The sequence below is a fragment of the Pleurodeles waltl genome, chromosome 12 (assembly GCF_031143425.1).
Source record: "Pleurodeles waltl isolate 20211129_DDA chromosome 12, aPleWal1.hap1.20221129, whole genome shotgun sequence".
NCBI lineage: Eukaryota > Metazoa > Chordata > Amphibia > Caudata > Salamandridae > Pleurodeles > Pleurodeles waltl.
In genome coordinates, this window is record NC_090451.1 from 541505904 (window position 1) to 541524954 (window position 19051).

Consider the following 19051-nt stretch of genomic DNA (forward strand, 5'->3'; position numbering starts at 1 on the left):
CACTGGTCTGGATGTATGAGAGCCTGGAGAACATGTCTAAGGTGGGAGGCCAGAATGTGGGCAAGGATTTTGACTTCTCCATTAATCAGAGAGATGGGGCGGTAATACGCACAAGAGGTGGATAGAGGTTTGGCCTTTGCTATGACCACAATGGTGGCCTGGTTGATATTCTGTGGAAAGGAGTCCACTTCTGTTGCTTTTTTGTAAAGGTTCAGTAGTTGGGGAACAAGTACTTTCCTTTATTTGGCATACAACTCTGTGGGGTAGCCATCTGGGCCGGGTGTCTTGCCGGTTCCATGGTTGAGACAGCGGCCTTAATCTCCTCAACTGTGAGGGGCTAGTCCATCTCCTGCACCTCAGTGGGGAAAGCCGGAGGGGAGGCACTTTGTCCAAAAGTAGGGATGTTACCTCAATCAAAGGGTGGAAGACTATGTTGTACAATTGAGCATAGTAAGCAGCAAACATTTGGGCAATGACGTGAGAGACCCGATGGAAGCAGCCATTAGGATCCAATATTTCAGGTATGATTCTGCCTGCCAAAGGACGGGATACCAATAGAGCAGTTTTCAGTTTTTGTCTCTCCATCCGTAGACGCAGGCAGCATATGCACACCAGATCTGTTTCACCGCATCAAGCAATATGAGCCAGATCTCTTCTTGGATCAACGTCAACTGTCTGGCTATGGCCTCTTGAGGATCTGTGGAAAGTTGCAGTTTCAGTCGGATGGAGCGAGCCTCAAGTTAGGTTAACTGTCATTGTGTCACCTTTTTCTTCTGCTGGAGAAGGCTCTTAGCATACGCTAAGTAGCCTTATAGTCCCCCCAGAGGGTGTCTACAGAGCACACTGTGCCTTTGTTAAGCTGGAAGTAAGTCCATATTTCTTGCTCCACAGCAGCAGTGTAAACCTTGTCCTGGAGGTGCCACGCATTGAGCCTCCACATGGAATATGAGTTTGAGTTTGTAGCCGCTATCTGCAAAAGAACTGTGGTGCAATCAGAGATTCCCCGTGGGAGAATTTGTACTTAGGAGACCTCCAGAAAATCGTTGGCAGGTGCCAGGATCATGTCGATCTATGCATGATATGGTGGGCAGCTAATGTGTGTGTGTACTGTCTGTGTCTGGGATTCCATAGTCTCCAGATATCACTGAGACACAGTGTAGTCATCCATCTGAGCAGGTGTCTGGCTCCACCATGGCAGTGCTCCAACAATAGGCCTGAACAGATTAGTTTATTTTCTTAATCCATAGATTACATACACAGGCTGCACCTAATTTTGCACCTTTGTTGACCTCGTGACCCCAATATTGTGGTGTCTTTCAAGCCTTGATTTACCTCATTGGCTCAATACATTAGGGTAAATACTGGTCAAAGCATAAAGAGATAGTAATATCTCTTTATAATAAAGGTATATGACTTCACAATTCCAGGTATGTTCAGCATTCAATTTCAAGTTACTTACTGCCTCTCTTTGACTTATCGAGATCCACTACAACCCACAGTCCTCCTTCACCCTGAAGTGATGAGACGGAGTGTGGCGTCCTGTGTCTCTGGTTTCTTCCTTATCTCACTCCCTTTTACCCATTTGTACGGCTGGCCTTAATGGTCCAGCGCATGTGGTCATTGACAAGGATGGTAAAAGATAAAAAAAGAACATTGGTTCCATTAGATCTTACGTACACGATTAGTGCATTTCTGTTAGCAGATCTCAAAGTATGTACTGTGGTTGGTTGTAAAAAGCCCTTGGAAGGACAACCAAACCATGCATTATGACTGGTTGTATTAATGCAAAATCTAATGGGCTTTTCCTTGGCCACCCACGTGTTCTCTCCAGAGTTTCTGCAGTACTCATTTGAAGCATGCACCACCATTTTTTTCTGGTTCTCTAAGGGGTTTAAATTATATGATGCACACCACTCTCATATGGTAGGTATCTGCATGCTTGCATGATGCTGTAAATTCTCACACATTTCTTAAATACTTCTGCTTGTGCGTCTTTATGTCTGCAGTGACACGGGTGAAGATTTCTCTGTCAAACACACATGACACAAAAATACTTTCCACATAGGCCTCAATTACCTCTCACTCTCTACCCATCCATACACGTGCTCTAAAGCTTAAGCATCTTATTCTTGATTTCTTTTCACCTAAGATTAATGCCTAGAGTAACCAATAATAACTTAGTAGGAGTCCATTTTTAGTCTAATGCCTTACAATTCATACTACCAAGGCAGACCACATCCTGGACACACACTGTTCCAATCATAGCACTCCCACAGAGTAACGTGCTACACATCTGCAATTGAACTTTGGTGCCTTGTCATGGATATGAGTGGTGTCTAAATGCAACTACAATTGTATACACTAACCAATGTTGTTCCTGAAGGATGTTTTCCAAACAATGGATTCTCTCCATCTTGATATGTCTGTATATCATATATTTGTTTAATTTCTGCATTTTTATTGCAGGTCTTCAACTCTTGTGTTTCTTTTCCTCACGAAAAGGATTACTGATATATAACCTTTGTAATGTTCCTAAGTCTCCACAAATGAGCACTTCTGAAGAACATAGTCTTGTCTGATCTCAAGCTAAAATCTAAAGCCTCCCAAAACACTTCATCCAAAGCTTATTGCAGTGCGCTGTTGTCACAAATTGGCACAATTGACCGTGGAGCATCGCCAGTTGACTCAGAAAGTGCCAAACCCAGTAGCATGGCTGCACAATATTCCCTTGTCACTTTTTCATATTTTGTTGTTATACATTACAGGTTACTGAAGTGTTGCCAGCCAATCAGATTACTTGTTGCATCAGAAACGACAACCATTGGTGCCAAGAAGTTCCTGCCTTGCCGCTGGCCTCATATAAATGATTTATACCAGAATAAGTATAGACAAAGGGGAATGGCCAGTAATGAATGTGTTTTGGTCTAAATTGTAAGCTGTTATGACTGAACCATGTGAAATCTTCCAAGAAAAGGCATCCAACCTCAGCGTCATTACGATATGAAACACCAAAAACAATCGGTAAACAAGAGTTTTGAAGATTTGAAAGGATGAAGACAATGATCACAGGTGTAAAAAGGGAAAATATATTTATATATAGAGAAGAGTAAATTTGTAAAAGTGGTAAATAGGACACTTTGGGAGTGCTCGAGGAAGAGGACATTTGGCAGTGAAGTTGTGCAAAGCATTAGGGTTTTATCGGAGACAATGGATGACATCAGGTGAGGCAGCGGTGTAGACCCTCACTGTCATGGCCTGATAGTTCCTGAAGGAGGGCTGAGGTTTACCATAGACGTGGTAGAGCAGTCCTAGCCCTCCAGTCACAGTGACAGGACTTGGGAAATTCACATTTGCTCCCAGTACCTCTTGTGAAAAAACCTGTTATCAGCTGTTGTTTATCTGTACCTACGCTGGTGGTGGTGAGCCGCGCATGTGACTTGAGCGAGGACGCAAAGCACATGTCTGCTCACGGCCATTGAGCGTCTCCACAGAAATGAACCAGTGGGAAAAAACAGAGCTGAAACACATTTCTTCAAATCAATGTCTAAATTGGGTGCATTCCTACTCAAGGTCTGTGGAAAATAGCCTTAGCAAACGAATGACCTTGTTAGAGTGAGGAGACAATGAAGGAGAGCGGCAGGCCTCAGCTCTATAAAAACGGCGGCTCGCAGAGAACAGGTACTAGTTTGGTACTGAGGAGCAGACATGGCGGCACTTCTGGTTCTCGTCGGCTTGGCCCTGCTTGGCAGCACATATGGTAGGTTTGGCTCGTGTTTGGTGGATGGAAATGAGTGGGGTGAGTTTGTCTTTGCAGGTGTGTTGGGGGATTGGGTCAGTTACCGTCTACGTTCCAAAATCCCCGCTGCCTCTGACTTTCAAACAGAATGCTTATTCCGTTTCTGATTTCTGGTTCCCACTTGATACAAGTGTGAAGAACGCAAACTAGCGACAATGCAGAGAAAAGCTGGGAACTCTGAGAGAGAACGGCTGTTGAAGACGGAAATCTCATAAAAATAATCTGCACAATGGATGCATACTGGGGTCAAGATAGACAGTGACCGAGGTCATCATTACGAATAACAAAGTTATTTTCCATTTCCTGTGCAAACTACTGTTTGCACAGGGATTGGAGTTCCAGGTTCCTGAGCAATTAGCACATCCCCTTCAATTTTTTCCTAGGTACATTTCTGCGATAAGGGCCGGTGAATACTGGTGCATGTGGGGTTTGGCAAGTAACAGACTACAATCCGCATGTTATGCTGCATTTGGAAGGGCAGAACTTGTAGTAGATGTTAGTTATTGCAGCTGTTAAATCTGTATCTCCGTTTTATGGAATAATCATCACATCTTCCATCGGCCACTCATAATGAGGCCTTAGAGGGATGAATTCTTCTCTTTATATAATAAAGTGCTTAGCTTGGGTGGGTGGCACACAAGAAAGGAGGCAGAGATAGCTGGAGAATTGATGGCTGAAGACATGGACAACAGTAACAAGATGTACTGATTATACTGACGCCCGCATAGTCACTCCATGGTGCACTTGGTTGGGGGTGGAATACCGAGAGTGAGGCAGAAACGGAAGACATTATTCTGAGCATAAGCTAAAGGACCAGCAATAAGAAAAGTCAAAACGCATTATAAGTCGCAATGGAGTAGTCCATAGAGTGATGAGTATTGGTTGCAGTGTGCAGAGCTAATGGGAATAAAAGGGGACAGTCAGCATTCAGGGCATATGGTGGTGATAAAAGTGGAGGTCACCTCAAGGGCATGAACGTACCAAGGGGAGAAGTTTTCTTTACAGAATCTCTATGAGGGTTATTACAATGTGTCCCCTTTGCTAACCACACGTGCAGAGGACAGAACAAGCATTGTCTGAAGTACTTGGATAGGTCAATGTGCCTAGGGCTAGTATGATATATGTTGAGTGATCAGAAGGATTTCATTTCAAAGCGGCCATAGTGAAATCGATCACTGGCACCAAAGATACAGGTACCAAAAATCTAGGAGACACAAATTACATGAGGTAGCCACATGTTTATAACATCTAATCAGGAGTGCCCATGTGTTTACTTAAATTTAAAAATGTAGTTTGGAGGTATAAAAAAAGAGGAATACTTTTCTATCACCTAAAAGTGTAAAAAAACGAAATTTGCGCTGAATAATCTGTACAATAAATGCATTCTGTAACGCTCGCTGTTCCAAATTGCATTTGCACCGGTGCGATCAATGCAATCTTGTAAAGTTTGTGCTAAATCGCACCCTAATTGGTGCAATATATGTAATAAATTAACTGTTACTATTTGCTAAAAGTTATTAGAGAGTGGTGGAAGAATGTTAATTAATAAAAAAAAAAGGTGAAAAATATATACCACATAAAATGTTGCAATAGTTCTATACCTCTAAAACGATAGTGAACAAGTATGACTGTTAGTTAAGTTATTACTTATGAGTTGTAAACGTTTACAATTATTAATACATTTCATTGAAGTTATCCAGGTGTTTAAAAAAAAAAATCTGGATTTTAGGCGTTCAAAATGATCGAGATGTTTAATTAAACATTTTTAAACTTTCAGACGTTTTGAAAAAAAAAAAATTATTAGTTTAAGCTGCGAAATAACTTGAAGGTTGGTGCTAGGATTGTTAAATTAAAAAGTTATGCCCTGATTGTTCTCTGTCTAATATAAGTCTTTTAGAAAATAACATCCCGTAGAACGCTGTTATTTAGAGAAATCGGGCAAAATGAGAAAAAAGTCATTTTCAAACTGTGGCTCATTCCTCAGTCCAATTGCAGCGGCACAGGTGAAGATTTTTAGGTATTCTGCAGACAAAGCAACAGGAGGAAAGTTGAATGGGTACAATTTTAAGGGCTTGAATCTTTAAAAATGTTAACAATCTGCATTTGCAGGAGTACGGCCTTGCATGGGCGCCAATTTTCGAATTTTTTGTATTCAAAGTTTTTTACAGAGAGTACAACGAAACCCTCTGTAGCCGCACGTTTGCAGGTATAATTAGGTAAAAGAATTTTAAAAAATGTAAGCATATGGAGACATTTCTGCATATATAATTATACAAAGTGCAATATCCTATGTGTAAATAAATTCATATGTGTTTAAATGATTTTCCCTCCCACAGTCTTATTCCACCTTTCAGTGTCTGAGAAAACATTCACTTCACCCTTTTCCATAGACACATTAAAACGTTCCTCTTGTTTGCAGGCTGTGGAGTTCCCGCCATCCCACCAAAAGTGAGCAACTACAACAGAATAGTGAACGGCGAGACTGCGGTGCCTGGATCCTGGCCCTGGCAGGTGTCCCTTCAGGTAATTCACACTTACTGCCTTGTGTGGTCTCTCCCCATCAACGTGTACTAATACATTATGAGTTGTGCAAATAAGGCCCTGACGCGTCCTAGCAAATTAGACATTTGACTTTCTGAATGCCACGTGTCTTGCTTGGTCCTGGAAGCTAGAGGTTGCAGTTTCGGGGTTTATGTTTCTGGAACCACCAATGGTCTTTTTTCTTAGGTCACCAACCTAGATAATGAACCTAACACTGAGCAGTGGCTGGCTGAACTGTATGATGTACGGGTGATGTTATGCTTTTCAAATCTGGGCATGAAAGAGGAGCGTATGCCAGAGGAAAAACTATAGTTTAAGATGAATCATTTCCTTAACCAGGAACCAATGCAGGGTCCACAAGTAGTCGAGTAGAAGGTCTGGCATTCTGAAACATATTCCAGTGGTACTTTTGATATTTAGTAGAAATATGCACATGAGTACCAGTGAAACCAGATGCTGACACTAAGTATTCCAGGAGGATAGTGACACAACATTGGAAACAGGATGATCAAATATAGGTCCTGCCTGCTGTGGCCTAGATTATATCCCAGATGGCGATGAAAGCTTTCTTAACTGCACAACGAAGTAAGTCTTAAACTTACTCACAAGAGAGGTATTTGTGGCAGGATTCTATGAAGTGTCAAAGCTGGGAGAAGACTGATTTTAACGTATTTTGAATGCCCTGAGGAGCAACAAATAAACGGATATTTTCCCTTTGGGTTTATTTTAATGAGATTTAGATCTCACCAGGAAAGGAGTAAAAACTGATTCCTAGTAGGTTTCTGGGATACAACTATATGTGAGTTAGGAACTCCTAATTGCAGCCACTGGACTAGTAGGTCAGTGTTGTCCTTCAGTAGCAGTAACATGATCTGATTCCCAGGGCTGGTAGAGTCTGAAGTCCTAGAGAACTTTCTTGGCAATGTCCTTAGGGAGCTGGAGGGTGGTAAAGCCATCAAAAGAGAGGGTGTTGCTGAGTTCAGGGTCTCTTGACTCTGTTGAATATTGATGTTTTTAGGCATTACATTTTCTGATGTAATTCTAAAATGAGTTTATGATTAGGTCACAACTGTTTTGACGGCTGGAAAGCAGAGGCGGCATACGTGGATTTCAAAACCTTTGGCATGGTCTGTAGTGTTCAATGTTTGGAGGTTTGGGGGTGATTATCACCAAAAGACACTAGACTTATGCACAACTATCAAAACACCCGATTCCAGGTTTCTCTAGATTGCTAAGGGCTAGTTAAGTGCACCTTGAAGGCCCATAGCACCACTGTCATGTATTTCCAGCTGCTAACTTTTTTTAGAACTTGCCATTACTAGCTTTCAAGCTTCAGCTTATTCTCTTTTTGCCAGAAACACGGCTGAGTTTACATATTAGGGCCTGTGCTTAAAATATCAATCTCATTCGACTCTGGGTAAGAGACCCACCAAGCACATCTACAGCAAGTGCTAGTTGGTATTGCCTGCAATAATAATTAGGCAGATACCGATCAGCTGGCAAAACACCAAACCTATTGCATACTCCTCGAAGGAAGAAAGTTACACTTGGGTTTCCCAAACTGTCAGAAAAATGCAGGATGGTTGAGCCCATCCGAATAGGTTACTGATGCGTTGTACCCATAATGCAGTGGCAATGTTTATTTGTACTCTCATGAGCATCATGTCCTCAGATACCAATGCCACTTATGTTCATGCCCATCATTACGGTTTCTCTGACATTCCTGTTGCTAAAGAATACATTTACGTATCTGCACTGGCTTTGAGTTACACATGCCATTGTAACTTGATGTAATCATTCACCAAGGTCATACACAACTCGCTGAACCTTGTGTATCTGAGGCACTTCTGATAAACATTTCCATCTCTACCAACCCTCTCCCAGAACTCCTACATTTGCTACGAACTGTGAAGCTGTTAGACCGAATTTCTCTTTGTAATCATGAAATATGCAACATATATCACGTGTAGGCTTGAGGATGCCTGGGTAAGCTTCCTGGGAGAGCAATAGGCTTGCATATGGGTTTCTGGATGTGGATAGGGAAAGCGATGTGGTAGCAGTGATAATGGGATGAGCAAATATCAATGCTCGCCAAGAGGTGTATCAGTGGCATCAATCCATGAACTGAAGTCAAAGGTGGATCTGCTTGACTAGGAAGAATTGGCAAGGGAGTGAGAAAAGCATTGCAAGACGTTTGGGATGAGGGTGAAAGAAAATGTTTGTGGATGAAGGTGTCGAGGGAAGGATGTAGATTGTTCCCTTAGGTGCTCCTAGTTGCAGAGCAAATGACAAGAATTAATCTTGTGTTATCTTTAATGTCACTCATAGTCCCTTGACGATAGCACCCTCCTTGCTGACCCTTCTGAGATACTCTTTCTTGTTCTGTGTCTTCAATGACAGGCACCTGAGCCTACTCATGTACTTTCTTTCTCTCGATTACCCCTCAGGATGGCAGTGGTTTCCATTTCTGCGGTGCATCCCTTATCAGCCAGTACTGGGTCGTCACAGCTGCTCACTGCAATGTGAAGTAAGTGCCTACTGAAAAGACAGCAAGATTAAGGGAGGGAGAATTTAATGTGAAACAATGTAAACATGATAGTCATGGCCCAGTGCTATCTTTCATTCCAGATTCCAGTCATTGGCATGAATGGATGATGCTTTTTTTAATTCACCTAAAGCTAGCACAGGCAACCTTTCCACAAACAATAGAGAAATTGGAACATCAAGTAATGTACTCAAGGTCACAGAGTATGTGAAATTATTAAAATAATTTGGCTCCAGCCCCAACTGTTTATCTTCTTGATCAGATATCCTAATGTGATTAACAGCCACTGGTTGTTGGGGCACCCATTATCTTAAAGGGACCCAAGGAACAGTTGCAACAAATAAATACAATTCAAAGGAACAGAAATAGTAATGTGTTGAGGGAACTTATGTGATCTTCAAAACCAGAACTTCAGCACACAAGTTGGAGATGTATGGTTCTAGCAACCTTTGGTCTTTGGCCAGGGCTCAATAAAACTTGTACAACAATACCATATGGTGGCCAACAAAAGTGGAAAAGGGTTTGAAGGGGACCACTCATCAATGCGTTAGTAACTCAGCTTGGTCTTTAAAATGTAACTATGTTCTGATTGACATTTGACTGGCTGGGGAGGAGAGGGGAAAAGGGAGAGGTTTGTGAGACTGATGATGTGCCTTGAAACTACATCCTTCTTTCTTGCTGACAGTCGCAACCATCGGGTTATCCTTGGTGAACACGACCGTTCCTCAAATGCTGAGCAGATTCAAGTCAAGTCCATTGCCTTGGTGAGTCAAAGTACCTTTGAATTTCAGACTGCATGAGGCACAGCATCAATGCTGTGAGCATGGTGCAGGTGACATGTAAGTACCATGAAGTGGAGTAAATTACAGCATGCACTGGAAGTTTTGCATGTACGCCATAAAATATGTTTTGGACCATTTACCTTTTCACATGCAAGCAATTTAGGTTCATGTTGTGTCTCAGGACTTCCAGGCTTGATGGTAATGTCTTCGGAATGTGAGCACTATCTCACTGAAAGCCAGGGGAAAAGCTGGATGGTAACTTCTCATTACTGTACATGTGATGTTTATAAGTAGAAAGACAATGACATAAAATGACAAAAGTGTCCGCAGACGTAGGGTTAAAAACAAGCACTGACAAGGGCAATCGTTTATCATGTTTCTAGAGAAAAGATTTTACCATGAATATGCATTTTTTTATTTTCCTATTTATACTTTATCATACTTTCCTCTAAAAGTCACACTTCTATGCAAATGACTTCCAATTATTTTGTGTCTACACTTCCTTCTATGTTCTTCAAATGTAGGTGCCTGCCTGTCTCTCTGCTGTGGAGGCTTGGTATGGTATACATTTATTGTATAGATCATAAATCGTTTACAATATAACACGTCAATAAGGAAATAACATTGGCTGGCCAAGTTTATGTAGAAGCTAAAAACTTTTATTCACAGTCTTATAATAACAATATAAAATAAAAAAAATAACCCAACATTATATAAGAACAAGGTAAGTAGCTAAATGTATGCATGAAGAAGTTAAAATTTTAACTGCAGTAATAAAATATAGTTGATCATGAACATAGCGTCACAAACTGTTCCACGACCTGAATCCCTGAAGATAAATCTTAAATATTTCCTTTTCACATCAGTTAAGCTGGGGCATAAGCAAATAATGAGAGGCAGATTTATGAAAAGTGGCAGTGCAACTAGTGCAGCGCCACTTTCCCTGCGCCCCTTAGCGCCCCCTAACGCCACCATGTGTGTGCCATATTTAAAATACAGTGCATCATGGCGATAGTTAGGGGTACTAGTGTCTGAATTTTTTACACTAGTCTGGCGCTTTGCAGGATTAGCATCAGAAATGTTGACGGTAATCCTGAAAAGCACCCAGAACCCAACTGAAACCAATGGAAGCCTCCTTTTAATGCCTGCTCTGAGCAGGTGTTAAAAGTGCTGAAAAAATGGTACAAGGAAATCTCTTAGATTTCTTTGTGCCATTTTTTGCCCCCCTAACGGGGCAACACCCTCTTTGCATACATTATGCCTGTCACAGGCATAATGTAGCACAAAGGGTTACAAAGTGGCGCAATGCATGCATCGTGCCATTTTGTAAATATGGTGCCGTGTTTTGGGCCTTCTAACGCCACATTAACATAAAAAATGATGCTGATGGTGCGTTAGTATGGCACTAGGCCCTCTTAAATCTGGGCCTAAGTTCAACGGTTTTAGACCTTAGACCAAGAGCCATCAAAGTGAAGGCATGACAGCTAAAGTAATTTAAACCTTCAGATTTCCCTTTTACTACAACAAAATAAATTTAAATTGAATGTGGAGGCATGAATGTCCTATTACGTTTTCTAGTCTCTATGCCAACAAACGGAAACCCTCTTTTGTGTGCTGTTTGTTTACTGGAAGGTAAGCCAATCGCATCATTTGTATACAAAAGTACAAGACTGGCCTCTAGAGGGTGAGCTTCATTTTAGCGGTTCACCAGTATTTTGTCACAGTGTTTAGATGCTTTCACACAACGCAAAGATATGGGTGTGATTTGTCTCCTTTTGCTTATATCTTGGACTTATATATATATCTTGGTTACTGAACACATTGCTTTTTCGGATACTAAAAGAGTCCCCATATCCTGTGGTAGGACTGTCTTCTAAAGTATTTAAGACAACATCTACTGAAATGTCTTGCTCCAGATTTTATCCGAAAAAACACCCTCTTTCACCCAACCATTAATTGCTAGAGGCACGATTTCCTCTTAGTTGCTACACATTTTCATAGAAAGAAGAGACCACACGAGATAAAAATATGCAGAACTGCACATACTTCACCTGCGATGCTGTCAAAGTTTCGAGATGCAAATTTTCTGAAGGTACAGCACGTTCCCTAGTACATTACAATCTCATGTGCGCTGACCTGTTGGGTTAATGCCTACCCGTGATGATTTAATGACCCGATTAGACTTGACATGAAACACCTCTTTAGATGCGCCCTCGCTCTCTTTGACAAATCAAAGAGTGTTTCACCCGAAGTACCATTTCCCTCATAAATCGAGCAGCAAGGGTGATGTTAGGCATGAAAGCTTCTATTGTTACTGTTTTATAGCAGGTGACTGATCAGTGATCACTGGTCCCTACCTTCAAGCAACATACAGACTGCTTCAATGGGGTTTCTAATAAGCTCACATACTCATGTGATAGAGGTCAGAGTACTGCTCTTCCATGTTATAACCCTGACTGACTACCAACCCTTGCTTTGCTCTCTCTATCAGACCGTCACTCACCCCAACTGGAACCCCAGAACCATGAACAATGACATCACCCTGCTGAAGCTCTCCTCTCCAGCCACTCTGAATTCACGTGTTTCACCCGTGTGTCTAGCAGAACCAAGTGATGTTCTCCCACAGGGGATCAAGTGTGTCACCACCGGCTGGGGACGCACAAGTGGCACTAGTAAGTACTTAGCGTCATATCAGTATAAAGAAACTGTGTTAAGTTTTCTCATGAACTACATCTCTGCACCTGCGATTCACACAACTACCTTGTTGACATCATAGATGCGGAATAGTACAGGTGGGCCTTTCTCAAGACCTCTTGTGTTGAGTGGACACCAGTCTATGGCAACATCATTATTACACAAGAGGGAAACCATAACACTATGCCCTAGAGGGTCTGTCTTCTGAGATGGCTTGTCATCCTAAGAATAGGTTTCACCTGGGAAATAGAAGTATTTAGGCCCGTATTTATACTTTTTAGCGCCGCATTTGCGTCGTTTTTTGACGCAAAATCGGCGCAAACTTACAAAAAACAATTGTATTTTGTAAGTTTGCGCCGATTTTGCGTCAAAAAGCGGCGCAAATGCGGCGCTAAAAAAGTAAAAATAAGGGCCTTAGTATATGCTGACCCCTGTGAATCTCTGTCAGAGCTTTTAGAACTGCAGTGAGGCATTTAGCCAAATAGCGTGGTTCTACCTGTGACTCAGGCTACATGTGATTGTTTTTACTTTCCCAGTCACCCATAATGCACATCTTTGACTTGTGTACTGGCATGTCAAACCTGCTTACACCCCTATTCTTGCTTCTTGGGACGGAAGTGTGATATAAACTACTCCTGCATTCCAGCCACTCCACTAACGAGATAGAGTGTGCCTTGTAGATAGCCACCATCTTTGTTCTATAGTACCCCGCCATGGACCTCACCACAGGGACACATCTAGTGTTCAAAATCCGGTGTCTTCCGAGTGTAAAGCTGGCCTCATCATAGCAAACCATGCTAGCAGCCTGCAGACAGCCTTGGGTAGGATTTCCATCACAATGACCAATTTAATGCTTGCAATACTGTTTTGAAATCACTGCTACTGGAAGAGGTGTACTGAAACATAAAACACCTCACCTGAGTTTGCCTTGCTGTCTCTCTGAGACCATGCCATTTGCACCCTTACGTTTGATTGACTGATGTTTTTACAAACTAGAAAAGTACTCAATATCTATCGACTATTTTTTGTTTTCTTTACAGCCAACGCAAGTCCTGCCCGGCTGCAGCAAGTGGCACTTCCACTGGTCACAGTAACTCAGTGCAAGCAATACTGGGGCACCCAGATCACTGAAGCCATGATCTGTGCTGGGGCATCGGGGGTCTCTTCCTGCCAGGTACAGTAGATGTCCCATGTGATCATTACATAGTATCTTATCACATGTTGAATGATTAATGGGCTCTTGGTAGACGCAATGGAGCCCCAGGGAGTTCTGATGTACGCTGACCTAAGGCTATCATACAATAAAATGCCTCAACTTATTGTTGGGAATGTACATCATTTACCTTGCATGGCATTTGTTAAAATGTACTCTCAACCACACTATCAATTCACCTTGGTGATGGATTTGAAACATTACAATGGTCATGCTGGGTTCAACATATGCACCCTCATGCATTCAGCATGTAGACACCATGAAAAAGAAAAAGACTGGTTTATTGAGCTATCATCCTCCTATAGCGTGACCACTCCTAATTAAAACAAAGGAGAAAATCCAATGGCCATCAGGACAAGTCAAGGCAACAGGACTACACTGCATAAATATTAAGAAGAACATTCAGAGATATGCACTATTTCATGGAGAGAGGTACTTAACCTTTTAATCCTCCTAAAAGTCTTTCGAGAGTTGTAATTTCACTAGCAAAGTCATCCTCCAGAGTTGTTATGACTGACACACCACAGCTTGATAATAAAAAATACGTGACACTCTCGTAGAATGAAGACACTCTCACTGACCTCTCCTGTACAGTCTCACAATAACAGAAATCCGTTTCAGTTTTCCCATTAAGCCTCTTCAAATACGCCACATCTTACATATCACACAAACACCTTTCTTATAAGTCAGTCAAACAAAGTCACACCACCAATACCTATAAACACAGCCTTTAGTATACTAGAAAAATCCCATCACTTTGACCAATATCTGTAAACACAGCCTTCAGTCTACTGGAAAAAACAAATCTCCTTGACCAAGGTCTGGTAGAAAACTATCACTCGGCTGGTAATCTGATGATTGCAACAAAAATCTCAGGAAAAAGTGACCATAGAACAGCTGCAGCAATGTTTGTAACAGATTGCCTCCCGCACCCAATCCTGTAACTTATCATTCCACCCATGATCATCTTCTCACTCTCATGGTATCAACACAACTTTATTCCATGTGTTTAATGACATCATGGCATGTTTCTTGACGTCTCTCCAGATTTTAAAATAAAATAAACTTCGATCGCAGTGAGTTACCCCGACATTCTCTTCTCTCCTTTAACCCAGCAAAAATGGTGCCACATAGTCAAACTCAGACACCATCACTCAGGCCTCACAGCATTGTCAGGCTTTCTTACACCTTGTTCAGTTTTAATTCAGTGACCTTATATCAGTGATTTTGATGACTAGAGTCTTTCTACTCTGAGTCTCTAAAGATCCTCAAGGGGTAGCATAGGTTCAGCAAAGTAGGACCCTTTTGGTTATCTCTGCCCATGAGATCTTGAAGTGGGGTGAAATATGGCAGAGTAATGAAATAATTTTAATCGATGACAGAGTTGGGGTGAAGCTGTACTACAGGCCTGGCAGGAAGCAAAGGAGGCTACACGTGTTGCTAGGTTCCTAGTCACGGCCACAGGAGGCCACAGCACTAAGAGCCGTCCGGTGATATCATGAAGGAAGTGAACCAGAGTTACAAGGTTAGCCTGAATGAGCCATTAGGATCTTCCACAGGTCCTAAACAAAGCACACATGGCAAATACTTTTTCTATTTCCAAAAATGTTTTCAGGTATACAATGAAATATTGAACACATTATGGGGGTCATTACGGCATTAACCGCCGTGCGGCCGCCAATGCAGCCGCACTCCCGCGGCCCCCATCACGACATCCCCACTGAGCCGGCGGGCGCAAACCAAGTTTACGCCCGCCGGCCCAGCGGGGATGAGGCCGCAACATAGGAGCCGGCTCCTAATGGAGCCGGCGGTGTTGCGGCCGTGCGACGGGTGCAGTTGCACCCGTCGTGCAAAGCTGGCCGGGGCCCTGTTAGGGGGCCCCTGCACTGCCCATGCCAGTGGCATGGGCAGTGCAGGGGCCCCCAGGGGCCCCAGGACACCCCTTACCGCCAGCCTCTTCCTGGCGGTGCAAACCGCCAGAAACAGGCTGGCGGAAGGGATGTCATAATCCCCAGGGCAGCGCTGCCCTGGCGGATTATCACCGCCGGGGCTAAAATGGTGGGAAACCGCCGGCCCCGGCGGTGCGACCGCGGCGCTACCGCCGCAGTCATAATAAGGGCCTCCGTACCGCCAGCCTGTTGGCGGTACGGACGCTACATTACCCCTGGCGGTCGACCACCTATGTCTTTTTAGAGAGCAATTCCTAAAGCTATATTTAGAGTCTGGCGAATGGAGTATACCCTCAAATGTGACAGATATCTTGTGTGCTGTATTGGAAGTGCCATAAGCTATAATGCAGTTTTTAAATGACTGACAGGACATCCACCACATTTGTGATGAAGTATCCTTCTGCCGAACTTTAAATGAGGCATTTCACGTTTTACACCGCATAGCACCAGATTTTTCTGAGCCTTTTGTTTTCAGTGACATTCTAAAGTATGTAAGAAGTACTGCATTAAAGTGAGTTGGGTTTGTTTCTACCGTTAACAATCAGGCACTATTTGCTCCAAGCGCTAGTTATTTGCAGAACTATGATTTCTGTTAAAACGTTGTTTTAAAGTAGGCGTTTTAAGTGCACTTGTGTGCAGTCTCAACGTCCTTAAAAGCAACACCTTACTTTTGAAAGACTAAGAGGTTTCTTGAGGTATGGGAACTGTTAAGACACCTGCTAAAACAATGGGTATCCTGTACGTCAACCTCAGCCTTCCCCCACCTTATTTAGACATGGGGGAAGATGGTGTCACTGATGACAAAGCTACTGGTGCCTCCCATTGGAGAAGACAATTGTGTGGCCATGAGGCCGATGCAAATAACATCAGGTTTGAAGTCCCATCTAGCAGTGATATTTATTGCCACTCCTGCTGGCATCACTTCCTTGCAGAACTGCCTTGTAAAACATGGCTGATTGACTGGAAGTCCTTATGACCCAGATGACCGTTGAGAAAACTCCATGAACATCAGAGACGTTTGTAACATGTGATGTTCATTCAGTAAACTAAATGTATTCATATAAGTCACTTTGGAAAGAATTAGGGAACAAACACAATAAGTACCCACGTTTCATTCTTTGCTGGAGAGACTTTTGATTTTCTATTGGTGTGAAACTCACACAGATAACAATACCTACTTCGACTTCATGCAAACAGCATTTCACTGTACCACAAATTGTCCAGGAGGCCTGTATGACAGACTATTGAGGCCAAAAATATTGAGGGCTGAAAACGTAGAGGTCTGAATATAGAGGACCAAAATATCGAGAAGGTGTGTTTAGTTACGTATATATTTACTATTCTTAACTCCCCTTCTAAATAACTTGATGATATATATATATATTGTAAAGGTACACATATGTGTAGTGAAATTAATTAAACTTATGCTTATCTATGTAAACTTACTTTGACTATACTTTACTTTACTTTTGTCCACAATATTTTTCTATGCTATTTTGGTTCCATAATATTCTGTGGTCGATATTTTGGTGGAATACAGTCCAGGAGAATCTACGTTTCTCTCATCACAGTTCAAAAGTGGTCAATTTAAAAATAGCTAACAACTTGTTTTCTATTGCAGGGTGACTCTGGTGGCCCCTTGGTGTGCCAGAAAGGATCAGCCTGGAACCTCATTGGCATTGTCTCCTGGGGAACACAAAACTGTAATGTGAGGGCACCTGCCATGTATGCCCGTGTGACCTACCTGCGTAGCTGGATCGACAGAGTTGTTGCCTCCAACTAAAGAAACAAGAGTGAGACGTGAGGAATAGAGAATCACATATCACACCATGGCTTTGAAACACCAGAAACGCAGTGCTTTCACAAATAGCCAGAAATGCAACAATCGGTGTCAGTTGAAGCAGTTCTTCAGTCTTTCTTCCACAATCAAGACTCACGTGATACTTTTATTTACTGTACAATAAGGAACAATGACAATTAAATTCTAATTGTTGGAAACAAATTTAATTTTGCAGTCATCTATCATTTCTGATTAAAAACATAGGGCCGGATTATCAAAGCCATTTGAGCACCTAAATTAAATATATGTATGCAAGTAGTCACTTTTAGAAGCGTAATGCCATACTAGCGAGTAAAACTAATATTTTCAAGTGAGTGAGTCTCCAGCTGAGTGGGTGAGACCGATGATATGAGAAGGATTGGCACTTTAGACTTCATTGGTGTGATTTGATCAAATGATGTGGAAATGAGTGAGGTCCATTTGGAATGCATGAGATCAATGAGGCCAAAATCAATGAGAGTCCATTACAGCAAATGAGGTCAATAACATCAGCATGATGGCTGCAAATACATCAACGTAGGAGTGAAAGAGACTTCATTTGATTATATACACCAGTGATAGGAATTTGACACATCTTAGAACTGTAGGTGGCTTCTGTTACTGGAAAGTAGTATACATGATGGGAATATAGTATGCAGAATAATAATTCTGCTGCAAAGTTTTGTAAGGTATCAAAAAAATAGGATAATTCTTATGGGAATACCTTTCTTGCGAGAAAATTCTCTTGCAAAAAAGTAGAGTTGGGAAATGTTTTCTTCTACCCAAACCTACTTGTTTCAGGATTTTGCATATGCTAAGAAACCTTTACCGTCTTCAAGCTGGTGCAGTTTCAGTAAGGATTGGTGAAGTTCCTCTTTGCTACTTTTACACAGCCCTAGAACAATTGCAGTATAGTCACTGGAAGGATGTAATTTAGTGCAGGGCTCTTTGATTAAACAGATCTAATGTAGAAGTATCAGACACGAAAATATAACAGGAGCACAGAATGCAAGAAATTTAGAGCCCTACCACGAGTATAGTTTGGCGGTTGGGCCTTTACATACCAGGCACCTCTGATTGACTCCATGAGTTGTGATATGCACTTTCCTTTATGTACTTCCCCGATGGATTTACCTCTCAATAAAAACACTAAATTAATCTGCATATAATTAAATACTGATTGCCTTCTTGTTTTAACCACTTCACTCCTGTCAACTAAGACAAATGAAGTACATACAGAAAAATACATTTGCCCAGTACCACAAAGTTTAGTCCGGTTGGAGGTACTTGATTAGAACTATGTCCTGGATCCAGAAATGTAACCATTGTACAATATTTTTCCATCAAAAACCTTAAAGACCTGATATAGTAAAGTCTAATTCATGAAAATACAGAATTATGAAGTAATCAAGTCACACCACAATCCAAAAATAGGGTTACTCCTAAAGGTGACTGGGAGTGGCAGCAAAATGGCTGAGGATCCTTAATGGCAGGCAGGAGCAGAAGATGTCACACCAACATGCAAAGTCTAGCCTGCAGCCCAGCCCGTCCTTTAGGGCGGAGGGGCCACGCCATCTCCCCTTTTGCCCCTCATGAAGCGTACCTGTCAGGCAGAACAAAGGTTAACCTGACAGACACTCTTCATGTTCAGCTCAGGCAGCCAGGAGTGAGACATGCGCGATTTGCCCAGACTCCTGGCTGTCTGAGCTGAA

The 19051-nt window shown here is 42.2% G+C and overlaps 1 protein-coding gene across 1 annotated transcript; it reads left to right on the top strand.

The window, feature by feature from the left end:
* The first annotated feature begins 3626 nt into the window (after window positions 1–3626).
* On the top strand, window positions 3627–17522 carry LOC138268152 (chymotrypsin-like protease CTRL-1). The gene is made up of 7 exons (XM_069217574.1): window positions 3627–3757; window positions 6216–6319; window positions 8785–8864; window positions 9568–9646; window positions 12156–12336; window positions 13399–13532; window positions 17142–17522. Exons 1-7 carry the CDS (start codon window positions 3706–3708, stop codon window positions 17301–17303), a joined length of 792 nt encoding a protein of 263 aa, XP_069073675.1. The 5' UTR covers window positions 3627–3705; the 3' UTR covers window positions 17304–17522.
* The last annotated feature ends 1529 nt before the right edge of the window (window positions 17523–19051 follow it).

Excerpts from the sequence above, each read along its gene's own strand:
- LOC138268152 (XM_069217574.1), top strand. The coding sequence starts at position 3,706 with ATGGCGGCACTTCTGGTTCTCGTCGGCTTGGCCCTGCTTGGCAGCACA. Across the intron at positions 6,320-8,784 it reads CCTGGCAGGTGTCCCTTCAG|GATGGCAGTGGTTTCCATTT; the intron begins GTAATTCACACT and ends ATTACCCCTCAG. Across the intron at positions 12,337-13,398 it reads GGGACGCACAAGTGGCACTA|CCAACGCAAGTCCTGCCCGG; the intron begins GTAAGTACTTAG and ends TTTTCTTTACAG.